General features: G+C 38.9%; 1 protein-coding gene across 4 annotated transcripts in view; it reads left to right on the top strand.

The window, feature by feature from the left end:
• The window catches only part of INVS (inversin), a 125,402-nt gene that overhangs the window by 66,572 nt on the left and 35,401 nt on the right, over positions 1 to 23,429 (top strand). For all 4 annotated transcript variants that reach the window (XM_024560090.4, XM_024560091.4, XM_045195093.3 and 1 more), the window contains 5 exons: positions 1,898 to 2,007; positions 6,365 to 6,536; positions 11,598 to 11,753; positions 12,155 to 12,384; positions 16,863 to 16,969. In XM_024560090.4, coding sequence (XP_024415858.2) covers positions 1,898 to 2,007; positions 6,365 to 6,536; positions 11,598 to 11,753; positions 12,155 to 12,384; positions 16,863 to 16,969 — 775 coding nt within the window. The remainder of the gene's footprint in view (positions 1 to 1,897; positions 2,008 to 6,364; positions 6,537 to 11,597; positions 11,754 to 12,154; positions 12,385 to 16,862; positions 16,970 to 23,429) is intronic.

The following is a 23,429-nucleotide window of genomic DNA, read 5'->3' as shown; positions in this document are numbered from 1 at the left end:
GGAGAGGGGTTTATAGGAACTACTATAAAGGACACATGGACAAAATCAAGGGGGAGGGTGGAGCCGGGGGAGGGAGGTGGGATTGGCTGGGGTGGGGTGGAGAGATGGGGAGAAAATGCAGACAACTGTAATTGAATAACAATAAAAAGTTTTTTTAAAGTAAAAAAATAAATAAAACAAAAGTACTTAAAAATTTTTTTTTTGCTTTTGTTTTCCTGTTTCCTTTGTTTTCTGCCTTTTGGTGTATGGATTAAGTTTGTTGTTATTTGGTTTGGAATTAGCTAATGTTTCAGGAGGTTATTTAAGTTTTATTAATGTCTACCTTAAATGGATCAAAACTTTTCAAGCCTGAGTCAAAGTCAAGAGCAAAACTGCATCTGTTGATTCCCACCTATTTAAACTGAGGAATTTAGCACACTTATACTTATCACTCTCTTAGTATTTGTTAGTGTAACCTGAGGTTTTCTTTCCCAATTATTATTGTGGTTTTAGCTTTTAAATTATATATTGTCTCTTTTGAACATGAATTTTACATTTGCATTCAGTTTTATAATCAGATTTATTATTGTTATTTAGAGTTCATTTCAATGTGCAGTTTCATCCCTTTTTCTTTTTTTCTGCATTCTGGGAGGATTTCATAAATTTGTCTCCACATCACTAAAGTGACTTTTTGTTGCATAAGTTCTGCATTCTTTCTGTCTCTTATAGATTGCATTTTGATTTCCTTCTCTTATCATATTTCCTCTGTCATCCATATTTCCTTTTATCTCTATCTCCCTTTCTACTTCCTTTCATTATCTCTTCATTTCCATCCATTTTCTTAGGATATTCTGTTTTGTTTCACAGAGGCCATCTCTTTGCACTTAGTCAAAGATGCCAAACAGTTTTCTGATCTTCCTCTGGATCCTTCTCTAGATCGCTTTCTGATACATTCTTCATCTTCCTGATGGTGTTTTGCCCTTCAAACAACGTAAGATGTGTTTCAATTGACCACGTGGCATAGATTGCCTTTGATCCTACTTTTGCCTATTTGTGTTCTGGAGAACTCCATCTCAAATCGTGGCTGGAGAGCAGGTTGATGAGCACAACTCTCACTAAAGTCCTTTTTTCTGCCTGGCTTTCATGCAGTGTCTCCTTGCTCTGTTAATGTGGCATCTCCTTCATTGCCTGGTTCCTCAATATGCTGAAGCAAGAGAATTTATGAAATTCAGGTTTCCTAAATATACTATCAGGTTTGTTCATTCTTTGATCCTTTCTACATTTCTCTGCTTGTGGAGACCACATCCTCCAGAATGCATTGCAGAATGGTTTTTCCACCACCACCTCATCTTTCCTGCCCACTTGTTTTCTGGGATTTCAAATGATTGCTTAGATGTTAAAAGATTGGGGAAGGGAGGTTAGAGGGGAGGGTTAGGAGGCCTCAGAGATTCCCGCAGATTGCATTACAATTTGTCCTCCTGGACAGTAGAAGAGAACAGCCGTGTAGTTCAGACTGGTTGTGCGGCGGAGCCCAGAGACCAGAGACGTGGGTGGCTGAGTGGGACTGGCTTGTAATGCACCTTCCACCTTTCTTATGGGCAGTGGTACAAAGTGAAGCCAGGAATGCAACAAGCTGATACCTAATATACGTTTTTCTCAATCTGGTAGTAGTAATTAATGTCATTTCCTTCGTGATTGAAGATTTAAGTTTTTAGTGTTGTAAATGTGTCCCTTTGTTCTACATTATCATAGTATTTTAATGAGAAGTCAGAGAAGAGGCTGAACTGGGGGCCATTACTCAGCAACCATTTTGAATGTTGTATTACGTCCTAGTGATTTTTCTTACCCCTTTCCTTTAATAGATTATAAATTAATTAATGTTCTTTGTATATGACAGCTAACTTGTGTCTGCTTTCAGGCCACGCACAGATTGTCCATCTCCTTTTAGAAAGAAATAAATCTGGAACTATCCCCTCTGACAGCCAAGGAGCGACACCCTTACACTATGCAGCCCAGAGTAACTTTGCTGTAAGTAAATCATGACAGTTATCTTTCTTCTTAATTAAATTTTAATTTTCATATGATTATAATTCATATGCAGTTGTAAGAAGTGAAACAGTTGTAAGAAGTGAAGCAGAGAGATCCCATGTTCAGGTTCACCCCATCTACCTCATGGCAACGTCTTGCAAAAGTGTAACACGATGTCATAAACCAGAAATTGACATGGATACAACCCACTGACCTTATTCAAATTTCACCATTTTACATGTGCTCATTTGTGGGTGTTTGTACAGCAGTTATCTTTCAACAATTATTCACACCGTTAACTCTGAAATGCAAGTGATAATCTGAGCTTTTATGAAATTCTTAGTCACATGTGAAGGATTAGACAGTTTTTATTTTAACTGTTCAATGTGATGCTTTAACCATTTTAACTTAAAACAGTTAAAAGTGTACTTCATCTTTTGTAACTCCTATCGCACTAAGGGCAACTTGTGCTCAGCAGTCTACAATTGTCCTGAAAGCAGTGTGGCGAAGCGTCGAAACTAGGCAGGCCTTGGCTGGATTCCTAACTGTGCGATGTGCTAGCTGTGTGACCTTGCACAGGTTTCTTAACCTCTCTGAGTCTTAGTTTGTTCATATGTAAAATGATGATAATTATACCTTTTACGATTACTATAAGGATTAGAAAAAATTTATGTAAGTGCCTACTGTAGTCTTGGCCTTGAGCAGCTACTCAAGAAGTAGCAAGCATTCTTACCATTACCACTGCTAATAATAATGTACATTATATACCCAAGGAAGCAATTGTGGGAATTATTGATATTTCCAAAGGTACTGAATAATATTAACAGTTCTTCACTTAGTAAGCCACCCTTTATAACTTACAAAGCACTTTCTCATCCACTGTGCCACTCAGTCTAGCCATAACATGATAGTGTCCAGCCTGCTTCAGCTTCCTGAGCATGAGTAGCTGCCAAGAACCAGAGACTCATCTAAGACGGCTGCATTAAAACAGTCACAGCTGATTTTGATGGCTTCTACGTGGTACGCCTAGTGCAACCCTTGGTTTCACTAAATTATAAGAGTGCTGTCATCAGCATAGTATAATTCTATCTTCCTGCCCTTCCCAAAAGCTTCATTGAATACATTGAGTACTCAGATTGCTAAAATATGTTTTTCCACCCTTCTTTCTCTCTGGTACTCACAGCAACTATGGCTATAGTCCTTCCTTCCTGGCATTCATAAAAATTTAGTTTGTCACCTAGAGTGTTGGCAAACCATTATCTTCTTTTATCTTCCAAAATCTCAGAAAAAATACAAAGTAGATTTTGGAGAGGATCTTTTTTCTTATTATAAGTAGATAAGGAAATCAGTTGACCAGTCTAGCCAATTGAAGAAAATCAGAACTCAATCCATGTTTCAACGCCAAACTATGGGGTAGAACATGTTGCGAGATAGTAACCCTATTTATGAGAAGAAACCAACGTTCCAAGAGATTAAACTACTTGCCCAACACCTTGAAGCCAAGTCTTACTCCCAATTTAACATAGGTACAGACACCAGTGACTTAGTGACTATGCCAGTGGGACTGAGGAAGAACGGTGGAACGTTATGGATGGTTACTCAAAGAAATACTCACTTTAGATAATCTGCCAATCCGAGAAATGAGTTTTTTCTAAGCTCAATTTCAAACCCCTTGATATTTTTGTACTTTAGTAATTTATAAGAGGTTTCAGTTCTCTGTTTGAAAAACATCAACAATAACAAAAAACCCTACAATAAATTCTTTTGATTCAAAAGCAAGGAAAAATGCTTTGCTTCCCAGTGGAAGGCACATATAAGAGTGGCTTTGTTACCATAAAAAAATACTACTCTAGGACTTCCAGTCAAGATGGCAGCATAGGCAGACATGGCTCACCTCTTCACACAACCGCATCACAATTACAACTAAAATATAGAACAACCACCACTCAGAACCATCAGAAATCGAGTTGAATGGAAGTCTAACAACTGTGGAATTAAAGAGACCCCATCCATCCAGACTGGTAGGAGAGGCAGAGACAGGGAACAAGCTGGTCCTACACCCACGTGTGGTGGATAAAAATTCAGTAGGGATATCATGGGAGCGAGGAGTCCCAGCCCCACACCAGGCCCTCCAGCCCAGGGTTACAGTGCCAGAAAGATAAGTCCCCACATCTTCTGGCTGCAAACACCAGGGGGATTGATTCGGTGGAGGAAAATGCTGGAGCTCCAAGCAGTTCCTCTTAAAAAACCCACACATGGGCTCACCTATTCAGAATCACTCCCTCTGAGCTCCAGCATCCTGGTAGCAGCTTGAAAGGCACCAATGGTATAGGTGGAAACTGAAGTGCCTGGCATCAAGGTGAGCAGAAGCCATTGTCCCTTTTCTAAACACTCCCCTCACATAGCTGGCAAGCTGGTGCGATATCTGAGACTCCATCGACCTGGCTGACACTGTTTGACCCATCTTGGAGATCCCCAGAGAATCTGCATCACCCAACTTACTACTGGTCTTAGTTCATGCTTCACAACTTTCTAAATCCTATTAAATAAGCAACAGCTGGCCTCAGTGAACCCCAGGCCTGGCATTAGCAGCAGCCAGTCTAGATTCACAGCTTGGCTTTGCCTGGGTATCTCCAAGTCCAGCTAAGTAGCAGCCATCTCATATTGCTTTATAACTCAGGCAGGGTAGCCCCAGGGAAAATGTAGGTTGGGGTTGACCTTGACCTGTACCACCCAGGAAACCTCAGCCAGCTCACCCAGTGGTCAGCTACAGACCACACTGGAGCATCACCACCCTGCCCCAGCACAGCTGATCCTCCACAGAGGGCAGAGGTTGGTGGTCAGTGGTCATAGCCAATCCTTGCAACTGACTGGCCTGGGTAAATCCCTCCCATTGATCTGCCAACAGCAACCAAGGCTCAACTACAAGAGGAAGGTGTACTCAGTCCACACAAAGGCTGCACCTTGAGTACCCAGCTTGGGTGCTAGGGGAGGCTGTGCCATTGAACCCTACAGGACACCTACTACCTTAGGCCACACTACCAAGACACAGAGTCAAAGCTGCTCTACCTAATACACAGAAACAAACACAGGGAGGCTGCCAAAATAAGGAGACAAAGAAACATGGCCCAAATGAAAGAACAGATCAAAACCCCAGAAAAAAATGTTAAATGAAATGGAGATAAGCAATCTATCAGATGCAGAATTCAAAACACTGGTTATAAGGATGCTCAAGGAATTTCGTGAGGACCTCAGCCACATAAAAAAGATTTAGTCAGAAACGATGGATACACTAATTGAAATAAAGAATAATTTTCAAGTTAACAACAGTAGAGTGAACGAAGCCGAGAATCAAATCAGTGATATGGAACATAATGACCAATAGAATAACAAGAAGAACCCCCCCCCCCAAATAAGGATAGTATAAGCAGACTCCGGGACAACATTCACATCATAGGGGTGCCAGAAGGAGAAGAGAAAGAACAAGAAATTGGAAATCTATTTGAAGAAATAATGAAAGAAAACTCTGCTAATTTGTTGAAGGAAATAGACATAAAAGTCCAGGAAGCACATAGTCCCAAACAAGATGGATGCAAAGAGGCCCACTCCAAGACACATCATAAAGAAAATGCCAAAGGTTAAAGATAAAGAGAGATTCTTCAAAGCAGCAACAGAATAGAAATAGTTAACTACAGGGGAGTTTCCATAAGACTGTCAGCTGATTTCTCAAAAGAAACTTTGTAGGCTAGAAGGGACTGGAATGAAATATTCAAAGTCATGAAAAGCAAACAAGATTGCTCCACCCAGCAAAGCTATCATTTAGAATCAAAAAGCAGGTAAAGAGCCTCCCAGACTACAAAAAACTAAAGGAGTTCATCATCACCAAACTATTATCATATGAAATGTTAAAGGAACTTATTTAAGGAAAAGAAGAAGATCAAAACTATGAATAATAAAATGGCAAAAAATACAAATCTATCATCAACTGAATCTAAAAAACAAACTAAACAAACAAGAAGAACAGAGACAGAATCATGGATACAGAAAGTGCTTTGATGGTTGCCAGATGGTAGGGGCTGTGGGAGAACGGGTAAAGAGGTGAGGGGATTAAGAAGTAAAATTAGGTAGATACAGAACAGCCATGGGGATGTAAAGTACAGTATAGGAAATGGAGTAGCCAAAGAACTTAAACGCATGACCCATGGACATGAACACTGGTGGGGAGATTGCCTGAGGGAGTGGTGGAAGGAGGGCAAAGGGAGAAAAATCAGTACAACTATAATAGCATAATCAATAAAATATAATTTAAAAAATACTACTCTAATGTCTCGAAGTTTTAAATGAAGTTTTCTTACAGGAAACAGTTAAAGTCTTTTTAGAACATCCTTCGGTGAAAGATGATTCAGACCTTGAAGGAAGAACATCCTTTATGTGGGCTGCTGGGAAAGGCAGTGATGATGTCCTTAGGACTATGCTGAGTTTGAAGTCTGACATCGATATCAACATGGCAGACAAATACGGAGGCACAGGTAAGAACTGGTAGACATGATTGATTTGCTTCCATTCGGGCTCCAAAATGTAGATGACACTATAAAACTGATACAATAGTACTTTAAAATCGTTCTCTCTAATTCAATGTTGTTTGACTTTCATCTTTACTTTTTCAGTTTAGGTTGCCAGGATATCATTCATAGGCCTTATTTCTTCCAAGTATGACAGCTAAAATTAGTCTCTTTTTCTACTACGTGAATGGTGGCATTTGGTTTAAAACTTGGTTGTTCCTTAGACATGATTATGGGAACTCTTCTGATTATCTTTATGTAAAAAAGCAGAAACCTATACTTTAAAACTACACATTTTAGTAGTTATTCATTGTATTTTCAAAACTTTAGCGTTATTTTTGGGAATGCACACATCTAAGTATGTTCTCACCAGTCTCACTGAATATGCCCTTTTCTCAGATTTGAATAGCTTTACCTCATCCTGCTATTTTAGAGATAACCTCCATGACTCTAGAAGTTTCAAAGCTTCAAGTCAACTTTGCATCCGAAGCTCTTACTAGATACTTCTTTCCATCTCTTTTTCTACTAAGAGAGACCTTTAACTTTATTTTCATTAATAAGAGAGGTACAGTTTTTTTAGCTTTCATCGTCAGTTGGAGATCTCTGTCTCATTACAAGTGGGAAAGAAAGAAAATCACACCAGAGGACAGTAACACTGCAAGCTTCTCAATGTTATGTTCCCTTATTTGTAGAAACATACCAGAGCCATTTGCATCTACGTATTGTACTGGAGAAGACCTTTCTGTGCCACCAAAACTATTGACCCAGCACTGGGGGGGAAAGAGTCAAGAGGGAAGTCACTACACCTAATAATCTCTCCGTATACCTACACCCCCACACTCTCTAACTTATCTTTTAAAGGGTTTTTAGGTAATGTGAATTTTGATGAAGGCTTTAACTTTCAAAATTGTTTATTAACAAAGCCTCACAGTAGACCTTAAACTTCTCAAGAGGTATAGCGCAGACACGTAGGACATCATTGAGTTTATAAACGGTTTAAACATTTAATTTTTTTTCTGACTTCCATTAGTATGCAGTCTTTCACTTCATCACTAGCCTTACTTTTAGTTTAACTTTTCATGTATTTTAATAAGGTATAGGTGAGAATACTTGCATCCTTTTGACCAAAGTTGCCTTTCTGATGTGCACCGTGGAGTTCAGACTTCACTTTTTCTCAGATTCATTAATTCCCTGGGCTCTTTCCCCTAAGGGTTGTATTATATGTCAGAGATGCTTCTTGATATTTCTTGTCTGTGAAAGTTAGTTCCTCTCCGTCATCCCTGTGTAGTGTTATTTTATCCTCCCCATTGAAAACAGAGTTCTAATCTGTAGTTGAAAAACAAAAATAAAAAAGCAAAAAATAGTAATAATCAGTAGATTCAAATTTGCTTTAAAAAAGTTCTTATCAACCACAATAAACAGACATTATTTGGATCATGATTCAAATAAATGAACTATTAAAAAAATGATAAAGCCAGTCCTGGTTGGTGTGACTCAGTGGATTGAATGCTATCCTGTGAACCAAAACAGCACCGGTTTGAGCCCCAGTCAGGGCACATGTCTGGGTTGTGGGCCAGGTCCCCAGGTGGGGGAGTGGAGAGGCAACCCATTAATTTATCTTGCACATCGATGTTTCTCTCCTCTTTCTCCTTCTCTTCCCCTGTCTCTAAAAATAAATAAATAAAATCTTTTTAAAAAATGATAAAGCCATCAGGAAAATATGAGCACTACCTGGATATTTGCTATTACAGAATTTTTGTTAATATTTTGGGGGTATGATAGTGGGACTGACTTTGGAATGTTGGGGCTGAAGCTCTGCAAACCACATTTCCCCTTTGCCAGCAGATGCCCTGTTAGAATAAGCCCATGGGGGCAGTAGAGCGAGACTGGAAATCTGCCTGACATCTTCCCATATGCTCACTATTCTTGTTTTCGTTTCCTGTTCTTCCTGTGCTCATCACTGTACTTTGTTCCAATGGTAATGTTAATTTTACTTCGCAGTTTTTCCATCACCCACAGTGCCAGCCTCAGAGCACCCTCTGCACCCTCCTCAGAGAGACACCAGAACCACCCAACCAAGCAGAGCCCCTCCTCAGAGGTCCGAGTTTCCTTTCTGCAGGGCTCTTCTTCGAAGCTTTTTAAGTTTTAAAATTCCCATCCTCTTGTTTTTGTTCCTCCAGTCCTAGAATTTATAGCTGTTTTCTGCCTTTACTGCCTCTGTGATACCTTAGTCTTCCCTTTTGGCTTCTTTAGTTCTTCAGTGCGTAGCTAACAGTTCTTTTATTGAGTTCTCTCCACAAGCGTGTCTGGCGAGGTTTCTGTCTCCTAAATGGACCCTAATTGGTATAGTGGTTGTGTTTCTAAAACAAAAAAACAAAAAACATGTCTTTCAAATATGCTTACTAAAATATTTACAAATGGAAGGATATGACTCTAGAACTTTAATAAAAATAATCACAAGTGAAGGGGGTAGAGGGCAGCTAGGAACAGCAAGATCAGCCACGTGCTGGTGATTGCCGGAGCTGGTTGCTGGCTTCAACGAGTTTACCGGGCTACTGCCTCTCCTTTTGAATATGTTTAAAATTTTGAATAAGATAAATATAACTTAAAAAAATAGCACTTCTATGTAAACTTGCAGCATTTTTTCAAAGAGGAAGCAACAATATTTAAGACTAAGGTTATTTTAAAATAAATAAATGCAAATACTCAGAAATGGGGAATTTCCTTTTTTAAAACCATTTGTTCTATTTTTTGCTTAGTTGACATTGTGTCTTTTTTTTTTTGACATTGATATTTATCTGAAGAATATCTATTGTATCCTAACGCCATATCACAGCATTATAGGATTTCAGGATTAGAAAATACCTTAAAATTAGATCTAGTCCAGGGTTTTCCAAACCGCATTCTTCAGAATGACAGGTTTCTATAGAGGTACCTGACGTGAGCTGAGGGTGTGGATGCTTAAGTGGATAACCCTCTACTCCTGCTTCAGCAGAACAACTCTTACCTGTTCAATGTGTTGAGTGTTTTGTAAAATTTCATTTGGGGGAAAAACATTCTTATTCTCTTAAAATGTGAAAACAACTGAAGGAGCATAGGTGTTTCATGGCTGAGCCTGCATTACAGCATTCTTCAGTAGTGGTCTTCCAGCCTCTGAACAGCTCCAACACAGGGAACACACTGCTTCCCTGCTAACCTAGCTCTACTGGAATGCCCTTCCTTGTACTAAGCCAAAATTTGTCAACCTGAATGTCTCACTCTGTGCTCTCTTCCCTATGACAGTACTTCAGACATGTGAAATCTCTCACACCTGTCTGGATCTTGTGTGGGCCAATCCAGAATTTATCCATTTAGGTCAGGGTTCTCAGACCCAAGTTTGCATAAGAATTACCAGGGCTGTTCCTTGAAATGCACATTTCCAGACTATATGGACAAAGATCCTATTCACATCCTATCAACAAGTTCTGTTGACTCCACATCCAACATACATTCTAAATCTTTCTACTTCTCTCCATCACCACTCCTGCCACCCTAGTTCAAGCGATCATTTTTCACCCAGTCCACTACGATAGTTTTAACTGGCCTCCCTGCTTTTATTCTAATCTACCACAGTGCATTTTCACAGAACAGCTAGGGTGTTTTCTGTTTAATCCACAAATCAGAAAATGTCTCTTACCTATTTAAAGCCCTTCAGCATCTTCCAACACTCTGACCTGCATGGCCGTTTATGATCTGGCCTTTTCTACCTGTTGTGCTGCAGCTTCCTTGCCTGCCTTAAGCATGGATTCATTCCTGTCCTTGCACTGGCTGTTCCCTTCGCCCAAGCTGCTCTCTCTCCAGATCGCCGCATTTCTCTCTGTTTCTTCTAATTCAGGTCTCAAATGTCATCTCCTTAGAAAGGCTTTCCCTAACCCCAATCAAAAGTCACCCCAAATCAAGAGTGACCCCAGTCACTCTGAAATCAAAATGTCTTTTATTACTCATTACTTTAATTATACCATTCATCACTATCTAATAGTTTCTGTTTACATATTTGGGGAGGGTTTTATTCCCCTACTAGAATGTAACCTTATCTGTTTTGTTCCCTGCTGAATTCTCATCATTACATTAATACCCAGCCCAGAGTATGTTCTCAGCAAATCTCCAGGAACCTGCAATGTTATAGGTATCCTAGGCTCTGAATTATGGGTCACACTTATGAAAGAAACATTGTTCTGGGCACTCTAGAGCCATAATACTTAGAAAGAATCGGCCCGAGCCTCTGGAGAGTTACTCAGGCAAATTCAGCAGAATTTAAAGACAATTTAAAGAGTAACCTAAAGAGTGATGGCACGAGACTAGCACTAGAATGGAGTAATGTAGGCAGGTGTCAGCCCAACATGAAACTCACGTGTAGTCACAATAATTTTCCAAACCTCTTCCAAGAGCACCAGAGGAGAGACCACATTCCACCTCCACGTGCTCTCTGATGCTGAAACAAACTGCTCTGTCATAAGCTGGGCCCTGCAGAAACCGCTGGAGCCATTTGTATGAAAAATGCACTCAATGCAGTGAGATGTGCAAACTCTCAGTAGCACGTGGGTTCACAGGAATAGCTCGGGTAACCCGCTGAGGAAGCCAGTGATGTCACACCGTCCTTCGCACGCATGCTTATTGAGTGCGTTGGTGGGCAGAATTGCCCGTCTCATTTAAATTATTTCTCTTTGTCATTTTTTTGTTCTCTTGCTCTCTCAGAAAGGAAAAAATAGTAAAGTAGTAACTAAGAAGAGGGGACCATTTCAGGTCAACAGGATGGAAAGGAAGAGAACTATGACATGTGAAATGTAAAAGGAAAGGAGAAAAGTGTAACATGTATGAATAGAAGGAAGATAGAAATCTACAAAAGTGGAAAATAGAGAATCCTTAAGATCAGCTTGCATTTAGCCAAAGTGATGGACAAATCAAAGAAGGAAAAGATACATAGTTAGAATAATAAAAAGGTAAAGTTGTTACTGAAGAGTTCACCACTTTCTCTTGCTCCCTTTTTAGCTTTACATGCTGCTGCCCTTTCTGGACATGTCAGCACCGTGAAGTTGTTACTGGAAAATAATGCTCAAGTAGATGCTACTGATGTCATGAAACATACTCCACTTTTCCGAGCCTGTGAGATGGGACACAAAGATGTGATTCAGACACTTATTAAAGGTTCGTTATTAAGAATGCTCCCATTAAGTCACTCTCGAAGGTCGGAATTGTTGCATTCACCGTCTGAAATATACAGCCTTACACCGCAGAGAGCCACCTGGGTAGAGGATGAAGGAGAGTGGCACACTTGGCATAAGGAAGCACAAGGGCCTAGCTCCCCCTGTTGGTGGTTGTGTGATTGTGGCAGTCACTTCACCTGCCTGATTTTGTTGCATTTTCTGTAAAAGAGATACGATGCCTATCCTGACCAATGTATAGCTTATTGTCAAAATATGATGCAGATAATGTACATGGAAATATTTTGCTAAGTGTAAAGTGTTTCAGGGACTGTTATGTATTTTTTTAAATATTGATTAATGCTCTCCATATTAGTCATTTTCATTATAATCTTGCTTTTTCAGGTGGAGCAAGGGTAGATCTGGTTGACCAAGATGGACATTCTCTTCTACATTGGGCAGCGCTGGGAGGAAATGCTGATGTTTGCCAGATATTGATAGAAAATAAGATCAACCCAAATGTGCAAGATTACGCAGGAAGAACCCCCTTGCAGTGTGCTGCATATGGGGGATACATTAACTGCATGGCAGTGCTCATGGAAAATAATGCTGACCCGAACATTCAGGACAAAGAGGTAGAGGTTCTGGGTCTTCTCCGTATTGTCTGCTCCGAAGTGTTTAGAGTATTTTTTTCTTTGTTCACTGAAATGAACTGAAATAACAATTTGCGAAACGAAGAGATTCCCCCACAAATCTGTTAATTAAAAATGATTTGTATTTGTCCATGTTCTCTTCTAAGTCCTTGCCTATATGTCCATATAATTTAACAAAGTCATTATATAAAATGGGAATGATTTTATACCTTTTGTAAAATATATACACATGGCATATGGATATGTATATAAATATGTATGATATGATTTTACAAGCCACATTTTGTTTTGTTCACTTAAAATTATCACCAATATTGCCCTGCCTGGTGTGGCTCAGTGGATGGAATGCCGGCCTGCAGACCACAAGATCACTGGTTCAATTCCCAGTCAGGGCACATGCCTGGGTTGCGGGCTAGGTCCCCAGGTGGGGGTGTGTGAGAGGTGGCTGATGGCTGTGCCTCTCGCATATCGATGTTTCTCTCCCTGCCTTCCCCTCTCTCTAAAAATAAATAAATAAAATATTTTTAAAATTATCACCATTATTATTAAGTATTAAAGTATTACATTTGGTTTATAATCTTTTCCATAATCATGGATGTTTAATAGTCCAAAGTTCTAAGAGCTTTATGTTTAGCAACTCATTCAGTCCTCACAGGGGCTCTATGAAGTCACTACTATTATTATCCCCATTTTACAAATGAGGAAATTGAGGCTCATGGAGCTTAAATAATTATCCTAAGAGGACAACAGTGGCAGGTTGGAGGGAGTCAGGGTCCAAACTATGCCTGTCACCCAGATTTTAGAATTAAATAAGAAACTTCCTATTGCTAAACACGTTTTCTTTATTACAAATTATGTTTCATTAATCATCTATATGCATTTAACTTTCTTTATTTTGGAGTATTCCCTTGGGATAATTTCCCCGAAGTGAGATTATTGAATCAAAGAATGAATGGTATATGGATGTGATTAAGCCATGATATGTACTGATTTGTTGAACTGATTTCTAAAACGTGGATTAATCTGTGCTTCCCCCAGCTGTGTAGTAAGATAGTGCTTTCTCCCAATTTGGTCAATATTGACTTGTTTGGTGCTTTAATTCTTTAAAAATTCTAGCATGTTATGTATTTCCAAGTCAGAAAATACATTTCCTATTAATTCCTTCAATAACTACTTATGAAGGCTGTTACTATATACAAAATTAACAATGAAAATATGTAAATACGGTCCTTGTACCTATGTTTTTAGAAATACATCTTTTATAATTTGCAATACCTTTTCCTCTCTTTTTTTAGATTTTATTTTATTTTTAGAGAGGGGAAGGGAGGGAGATAAAGAGGGAGAGAAACATCAATGTGTGGTTGCTTCTTGTGTGCCCCCTACTGGGGATCTGGCCCACAACCCAGGCATGTGCTCCGTCTGGGAATCCAACCAGTGACCCTTTGGTTCCCAGGCCCGCGCTCAATCCATTGAGCTACACCAGCCGGGGCTTTTTACATTTTTTTACAAGTTGCCAGTGTCTTACTTTCCAGTTCTATTTTTATATGTAGTGTTTTTATGTGTATTGTTTTGGATTATCTACATAAATAATCATACTGTGTGTGAATAATAACATTTTTCTTCTTCCTTTCCGATCCTTATGCTTTTCACTTCTTGTCTTACCTTGTTAAACTAGCCAGGACCTCCAATACAGTGTTGAATAGAATTGGTGATAGTTGACATTCTTCACTCATTCTGGCTTCTCAAGGAGAAAGCTTTAAATATTTTACCATTGAATATGATATTTGCTATAGGTTTCCTTATATTTCTAGTTGCTAAGAGTTTTTTTAAACACAATTACCTGTTTAACTTTTGTCATACTATTTCTGCATCTAACAACATGATTGTATTACTTTTCTTCTCTTTGCTGTTAATGTGATGAATTACATTGATTGGTTACATTTTTTTTTCTTTCAGATATTAAACCACCCTTTCATTCCTGGAGTAAACTCTGCTTATATTTTTCAAATATATATCAGTGGATTTTATTTGCTAATATTTTGAGATTTTTGCATATATGTTCATGAGAGAGTTTGACCTGTAATTGTTCTTCCTTGTATAATACTTACCAGGTTTCAGTAGCAGGGTTACAGTGACTTTGTAGAAAGTGTTAGAAAGCAGTACCTCTTTTCTTATTCTTCTAACAAGCTCATGTACCATTGGTGTTACTTCTCCCTTAAATGTTTGGAGGATTTTCTGGTGAAGTCATTGAGTCTAGGTGTTGCCTTTGTGCAAAAATTATTAATAACTGATTTAGTTCCATTAATAATTACAAGACTATTTATATTTTCTAATTATTTTCCCCTCCACTTTAGTAAGTTGCATTTTTGAGAAATTTGTCTATTTTATTAAAAAAGTCAAATGTGTTCATTTAAATTGGTCACATAAGTTTTTATCTTTTTTATATCTGTAGGACCTGTAGTGATTTTTTTCTTATTCACTCATATATTAGTAATGTACATTGTCTCACTTCTTTTTAGAAAACTTTTCCATTTTGCTTATTCATCTCTTCAGAGGACTTCTGTCTCTGTTGATTTTCTGTTTTTCAGGGTTTTTTTTAACTATTTCATGGTATTTACTGTTACATTTATTATTTCCTATCATCTACTTTCCTCAGGTTTGACTCACTATTTCTTTAAAGATTCTTTTTGATGAAAATTTAAATCCTTGATTTTTTTTCAATATTTTCAAATCTATGTATTTAAGCATACTTCTTCTAAGCACCGCTTAACTGTATCCTGCAAGTTTGTATGAGTTATACCACCACTATCATTCAGTTCAAACATTTTCCAATTTCTGTTTTGATTTATTATTTGAACCATGGAATATTCAGAAGTGTATTGTTTAATTTCCAGGCAGTTAGGCATTTTCTTACTATCCTTTTGTTGTTTATTACCTTAATTTCCTATTGCTGGTATAACAAATTATCACAAACGTAGTGGTTTAGAACAACAGAAATTATTATCTTACTGTTAATGGATGTCAGAAACCCAAAATAGGTCTCATTGGTCTAAAAATCAAAATTAAGGTGTTGGCAGGCCTCCTTCCCTTTCAGAGGCTCTAGGTGAGGATCTGTTTCTTGACTTTTCCAGCTTCTAGATGCTGCCCTCAACCTTGGCATGGGCCCCTTCCTCCATCATCAAAGCTCACGGTGACTGGCTGAGTCTTTCTCACACTGCACCCCCAGACACTCACCCTCCTGCCTCCCTTTTTCACTAATAAGCGCCCTTGTGATTACATTGGGCCTACCCGGATAATCCAGGATAATCTCCTACCTCAACCTTAGCAACCTTAGTTCCATCCACATCCTAAATTCACTTTCCATATAACATAACATAGTTACAGATTCCAGAAATTAGGATGTAGACATCTTTAAAAGGGAGTCATTATTCCACCCATCACGCTAATTTGTATCTCAAATTTTCCTGTGGTCAGAAAATATACTCTGAATTATTTTAATCTTTCAAAGTCTTTTGAGGCTTTCTTTATGGCCCAGTTTATGGTTGATTTTGGTAAATGTTCTATGTACACTTGAAAAGAGTACTGATTTGTCATTGTCAGGTGCAGTGTTTTGTGTATTTTTATGTATCAACTTTAAATTTTTACATTGTATTGTTCAGGTCTTTCATATCTCTACTGTTTGTTTTATCAACTGTTGTCAAAGACGAGTTAAAAATCTCCCACTGGATGTGACTCTCTCTCCTATTAATTTTGTCAGTTGCAGCCTGTGTGTTGAGAAGCTGTGTATTAGGTACACGTGCATTTAGGGTTGTGATATCCTCTTCTTTGACGGCTTTAAATACTATGAAATATCCCTCTTTATCTCTAGCAATGCTTCAGGACTTTATCTTTTATGACATTGACATTTTTTGATAATACAGGCTATTTATTTTATTTTTCTCAATTTGGGTTTACCTTATGATTCCTCATAATTAGATTCAAGTGTTACACTTTTGGTTGGGACCTTATAGAAGTGATAGTGACTCCTTCTCTGGCTGTCACCTCTGGAGGCGTACGATGCCCTCTAAAGGAGTGCTAATCTTGATCACTTGGTTAAGATAATGTCTTTTTCTCCACTGTGTAGTTAATATACCGTATTTTTCGGATTGTAAGACTCACTTCTCCCCCCCCCCAAATTTGGGAGGAAAATGGGGGTGCGTCTTATAGTCTGAATGTAGCTTACCTGGCTAGCTGGGGGCGGGGTGGGGAACCCCAGTGGATCGTGGTTTTTTCTCCCATTCTCCTCCTTTAAAACCTTGGTACGTCTTATGGTCTGGTGCATCTTATACTCCAAAAAATAAGGTATTCCCTTATTGTAATTAGGTAATTTGGGGGGAGAATTGTTTATTTTTTGAGTTAGCATAAATACCTGTGTCCAAAAATACCTACTCCAGATGTACTATTTTTGTTCACGCTTGCAGGGAAGAACAGCTTTGCACTGGTCCTGTAACAATGGATACCTTGATGCCATTAAATTACTACTAGATTTTGCTGCTTTTCCTAATCAGATGGAAAACAATGAAGAGAGGTAAGTAAACTATTGATTTAAAAAAATGTATTGTTCATATCACATCCTTTCTGCCAGATTAAAAATCTCAACATTAGATACTGTTTCAGAAATAAGAAGTATACTTATAAGGAAAAAACTACATTAAGAAATCCTGAACCAGCCCTGGCTGGTGTGGCTCAGTGGATTGAGTGTGGGCTGTGAAACAAAAGGTCGCCAGTTCGATTCCCAGTCTGGGCACATGCCTCCTGGGTTGTGGGCCAGGTCCCCAGTATGGAACACTTGAGAGGCAACACACACTGATATTTCTCTCCCTCTCTTTCTCCTTCTCTTCCCCTCTGTCTAAAAATGAATAAATAAAATATTTAAAAAGAAAAAAAAGAAAGAAAGAAATCCTGAACCAGAAAAAAAGATCAAAAGTTCCGTGCAGTGTTGACTTGGAATCTTGGGATTTTAAAGCTATTCAGAACATTAGATATTACCTAGGGTAAGCTCACATCTTATAAATGAGGAAACTCCTATGCCTTCTTCCACCTGGTGGCTAGCATAAAGTCAGGGGGTCCAGATTGACCGGGACTAGGAATTTGGTTAGGCCAGTGGCGTGTGTTACATATTTAAGAAGTTTTTCTTGGTGAAGAGGATATTATAATTTAGTGGACAAAGGTGCCACTACATAGCATGGAAAAATGAGAAGCTAAGCTGGAAAGGTCAGGGTTTTAGTCTCAATACAGACTTCTTAAATAATATGAGATCCTCAGAGTTAAGCTGGAGTTGTTCCCCAAGGACCCAGGCCAATAAAAAGGACCAGACACAGTGTGAAGTCTAAGCAGAAGAGATGCTTGATGGGGTTGGGTCTAGTTAGATTCTAGTAATTTGTAGGTAACAGCTAAGTTTGTAATCACACTTCCATACTTGAACTCCCCCCGGTCCAGGTCTGTGTGCTAGCTTTTTCATTGTTTGTGGATTCTCTAACTCAGTGGCCCCTGCTATGACACCATCCCCACCAGCCGCCACAGCCAGTTCTTTCCTTCTGTTGTGGAAATTTTGAAGAGAAGGAAGGACTTTCTCTAGGCTACTGTCTCAGTGGAAACATGCTCCTCCTGTCTGGGGCCAACCCCTTCACCTTCTCCACTTCTTTCAGAACCTTCCCCACTAGTTATGTCCTCCATCCATTATTTTCCAACCCTTTTTTCTGCAGTTGGTCTTCTCTGTCTCTGAAGACTGCCTTCTCTCAGTCTGTCTTCACGGCCCCCATTTCTGCATGCTCACCATTCATGCCTTTGCCGTCTGGCTTCCGTCTTCACATCTGTACTGAAATCTGGGTCTGAATGGTCCCTGACGAATTCCTAACTGAAAAAACATATGTGGTCCTCTCCATCCACTCTCACTGGCCTTTCTGCATCCTGGTTCTCTTACTTCCTCCTCTTTACTTTATTGTGACAATATCTTCTCTAAGCTTCTGTGACAGTTTATTTTCCTGATTCTCTTCTAATCATTCCTCCTCCTTCTTCATTTCTTTTGGCTCTTCTGTTTTTGGAGGGTCCTGGCGACTTCTAAAACTGTGTTTCAGACTCAGTATCTCTCCTGGCTTCACTTCATTCCCTGCATCAGTGTCTAAACCCAGTCCTCTTTGACTCTCTCTGGCACCGTCGCAGTGTCTCCTTGCTGTTTTCCCACCCTTGACCTTTCCTCATTCAATTCATCTTCCAAAGCAGCCCTGCTAAACTGTATTCCTAGTGTAATTGTTAGTCACGTCGTTCCTCAGTTCGCATGCAGTCTCGTCTGAGGAGGTTGTTCTGGTCCCGCCGTCATGTGTCCCACACTTTGTCCCCTACACTGTGTAGTTGTCCTCCCCGTTAGCAGAGAACTCCTGAAGATCATGGTCATCTCTGTATTGCTTACAGTGCTTTTTTCTGAAGTAGATGCTCGGTAAACAACTGTTGTATTGTCAAGCCCATGTTTTCAGGCTCTTAGTAAGCATCGCCCTGCTTCGTACCTGCATTAGAAACTTCTGCAATTCTTAGAGCACATGCCGAATTAGATAAGTTCTTGTGGCATATCTTACTTTAGGAGCAATTTTATAAAGAACTCACTCTGTCTATTATAGTCATATGACAACTGCAAAACAAACACGACTGGAGGGTTTAGGGAGTTGGCCATTTAAGGAAGTTGGGAAGCCAAGTAGAATCCTCCAGACTGAGGTTTCGACATTTAAAGCAGATATGTGAGAGAGCTGAAGATTTCTCCCTTGCAAATCCTAAAAAAACAAAAGGGAAGGTTTAAGAATCCTGAGAATTAGTGATGATTTATTTCTATAAAGCATTTATTCTACAATATTACAGTGTTTACAGCATGACTGCCATTTTGGGGAAACAGTAAAAAAAATATTTTGTTTGCAATTCAGTTCTCATTTATATGTTAAGCATTGAATTTCAGACCTAAGTAAGCCTATGAATTAAGATGCTTACTGCCTCCTGGAGTAAACATGTATTAATTACAGACCAAAAGGCCAGAGGAAAAATTCGCCTAACTGTACTTGCCAGTCTGTAGATGAAAAGAGACAGTGGCACTATTCCAGGTCCCTTTAATGTTTCATCAGCAATGCACCTTGATGTCCAAATGTCAGAACTTGGCACTGCCTTTTATGTTTATTGACATTCCAGTTTAGGCATTCTGCTCAGCCCATCAGGCCATTCCCACATGGCAGGTCCAATTGTATCTCGTCGCTTGTCTTTATCTACATTGCTTCTTGGCTGGTTACCATCAGCGCAGTGCTAATTTTTACTTCTCATGTGCTGACACTGACCCTTGATGCGCCCTGCATAGACATAATTTTTGCCAGCTCCTGCTGGCTTTCAGTCAATAACTCCCTGACAGCCACGCTCTGACATCGATGGGAATATTCACAGCATTTGAATGTTCCAAAATTGAATTGGGGGTAAAGAAAGATGCAACAGTAATAATCACAATATGGTCAGTTGCTTAAACTCTACGTATACACTACAGTCTTAAAACCTTGCTAGACATTTGGATTGTGTTCCTTTGATCAAAAATTGACTGAGAATCCTAAGTAAACCAGTTTTATAAAAACAGACAATTTTGAGAAAATTGGGGGAAATTTGATCATGGAGTGAGTATAGGGTCTTACTAAGGAATTTTGTTAATACAATAATGACATGGTTATGTTCATATTATTTGTAGATAAATACTGAAATGCAGGGCAATGAAATGACAGGAGTTCTGGGATTTGATTTAAAATACTTTAGCAAAAGTAAAAAGGAAGGGCTTGGATGAAGCAAATGTGGCAAAATCTTGCTAAGTGTTAAATTTGGATGATGAGTGTATAAAGGAGTATGTAACTACATACTCCCTACTTTTGTTTGTTTGAAATTTCTCCTAATAAACATACAATTTTTCCTAATAAAGATATTAGAAACATTTGAAATGCAATTTTCATCCACAAATAGCCTGAGAGATCCTGCCTTCCTTTTTGCCTGTTACGAGTAAGAAAACGGAAGCTCAGAGATGTGAAGAGAATGCCTAAGGTCCCCCAGGTCTGCTGACTCCCAGTTCCGCATTCTTTAGGGTCTCCTATGCCACCTGTTACTTCTTTTTGTCATATTTGTACGTAAAGGCATAGTTTGGGCCTTAATTTCATAAACCAGATTTTGATAATCCTGCTTGTGTACTATGTGAAAGACACTGCATTTTAATTGTAGAAAAATGATCAAGCTTACTAAATATAGGTTATTTGCAAGTTGATTTTAGAAGTTTCATTCTACGAGGTATAAGAGACTTATACTCAATAATTGATAGATGTGTTGTAGAAACATTATTGAACAGGGGAGTCAGTCATTCGATCTTAGTTCCAGTCTAGATTCTGCAGGTAACTAGTTACATAACCTTCAGTGAGCTGCTTTATTTTGCTGGGTCTGTTTATTCATTTAATACACTAAATTAGCTCTACTATTGTATGATCATCTTTTCCATTGAATATGCAGTTATATTTTTAAAAGTTCTTCTGAGTTTATAAAATTCTACCTCCTTACAAATAATGTTTTAAAGATTACATAGGCATCTTTATTTATGGCCTTCTGGTCTCGGAACAGGAGGAGCAAATTGAGCTGTCCTTAGACAGGGGTTCTTTAATTTTAGCATTTGGGGCTCCTTCTGAATTCCAAGTTGCCGTGCTGAAGTGGCCGAACTACCCTTTGCTTAAACTGAAAACCTCATCCTTTTATGGCTTCCTGTGACTGTTAGGTAAATTTTGAAGAGAGATCTTTCTTTTTCTATAGTCATTAAATGATTTTCTGTGTCTAATGATTCATCCATATAATCATTTATTCCCCCGCAGAAATCAGCTGATTGTTTCCTCCTAATATCTCTTATTGCATTGAATTAGTAACAGTCACTCAGAGAGAAATCAGACCAGGGACAGCCATTCTTAGGTGGTTGGAAATACTAGTTTGGGCCCAATGGAAATAATCTTTATGGTGAGTGACTAGGGCACAGGTCGTCCCGCGGTGTAGGTCCTGTAGAGGTAACGGTAATAGCCGACACTTCTGAACTCCTCCCGAGGTGCCAGTGCAGTGCTGAGCTTCGCAGTCATTCCATGTCTCCTCATGCCCAGCCTGTGATAAGGAAGGCCGCGGCTTAGAAACAGCGAGTGAGCTTTTTAACAATGACCATTGTCACTGCCATTGTCGGATGGTGGAATTTGAGCTTTGGGGTTCTTGCCTGCATTTTTTTTTTACTTTTGGCATTGTTCAAATGCTTAAATGTGCCATTTTTATGAAGCAGCCATTTTTCTTTAAAAAAGGAAAGCATATCTTCCAAGATACTAACAGCGGTTAATTGTGAGGGAGGTGATATAGATGACTTATTTTCTTCTGTGTATTTATCTGATTTATTTTATACTTCTAAAAATGACAAATGTTTTTAAAGAAAGAATTTGCTTAAAATCACAAAATTAGAAGGAGCCAGTTGAAATTTAAACATATAACTACATGACAATAATACCCATCCTTTCTAAATAATATATTTGTCCAAAAGGTGCTATATGCCCACTGTACGAAATTTAAAAGACATCAAAGGCACTGGGTGAAAACCGGGTATCCCTCCGGCTGGCGCCTCTGAGGCAGCCAGCTCCCTCTTGGTGGCGCCACTGGTACCACCTTCTTGGGAAACATCTGGAGATATATTTTATATAGGTGAACATACAGGGATGTATTCTTTTTGTACAAATGGAGCATGCCATGATACTGTTCTGTTTCTTTTTTCAGTTTCTTCATTTAGCAAGACATCCTGGAGATTGTTCCTTATTTATTCATAGACTCCAGTAATGGCTGCATTATACAGATGTCTTCATTGCATGGATGGCCTGTGCTTTATTTAACCAGCCCTCTGTTAATGGATATTGAGGTTTTTCCCCTTCTTTTACTAATTCAAGCTGTGCTTCTATGAATATCCTTGTACATAAAACATTTCACAAATGAGAGCAGATCTGTAGGGTGAATGCCTCTAAGTGCAGCGGCTATGGTGAAAGGCAGATGCATCAGTAATTCCGATAGACATGCCCAATTGTGCTCCCTGAAGTTTAAGGGAGGAAGTGAGAGGGGCTGCCTCTGTTCATCCTTGCTGGCACAGTATGTTCTTCAACTTCCTGATCTTTGCTAACCTGCTTAGTAAAGTACTCTCTCTCCAATGAGTCTTAATTTGTATTTCTCTTAAATTAGTGAGATTAGACCTATGTTTAGGAACCGTTAGTATTTGCTGTTTGGGAAACTCTTTTACCCTTGTTTTTAGTGTTTTTGCCCTGAAAATTTTTTTTTAGTTTTTATGCAGTTGTGTTTATCAATCAGAAGGTTTCTGAGTTTTGTATCTTTTTTTAAAAAAGCTTTCCACTTCAATTTTTAAATAATCATCCACGATTTCTTTTAATGCATTCATGGATTTATTTAATTATTTATTTATTTGTGTGGTTTATTTATTTATTTTAGATCTTTGCTTCATCCGGCATTTATTTTGGAGTAAGTGTGATGTAAGAATCTTTTTTCCCCCAGATGGCTATTCAGTTGTTCAGCCCTGCTTAATAATTCATCCTTTCTCCAGTTAAAGGGCCATCCTTATCATGTACTAAATCTCTTCATTTTTTTATTTCATAAGCATTAACTATCGGTCATCATGGGCTCAGATTATGAATACCACAGAATATTATTTGCAGTACGTTTTCAGATAGGAGCAAGGAATTATTTGGAACATGGGAAAGAGGAAGAATGATCACATTCTCCCAGCGCCCAATTTGCCAGCCAGCAAGCACAACTCAGGACTTGGTGCCATCACCAGCACCAAGCACCTGCCCCAGCTTCACCCTTGTTTTGTGCCCCTTGAGAAAAAAAGGAGCAGCCCTGGAGGACAGAAGAGAGAACATTTCACCTCTTAGAATGACGTTTTTGCTGCCTACCAGTATATTGCCAGTGTA

The sequence above is a fragment of the Desmodus rotundus genome, chromosome 1 (assembly GCF_022682495.2).
Source record: "Desmodus rotundus isolate HL8 chromosome 1, HLdesRot8A.1, whole genome shotgun sequence".
NCBI lineage: Eukaryota > Metazoa > Chordata > Mammalia > Chiroptera > Phyllostomidae > Desmodus > Desmodus rotundus.
Note: the sequence above shows the minus strand (reverse complement) of the source record. Positions and strands in the feature narration are given on the sequence as shown.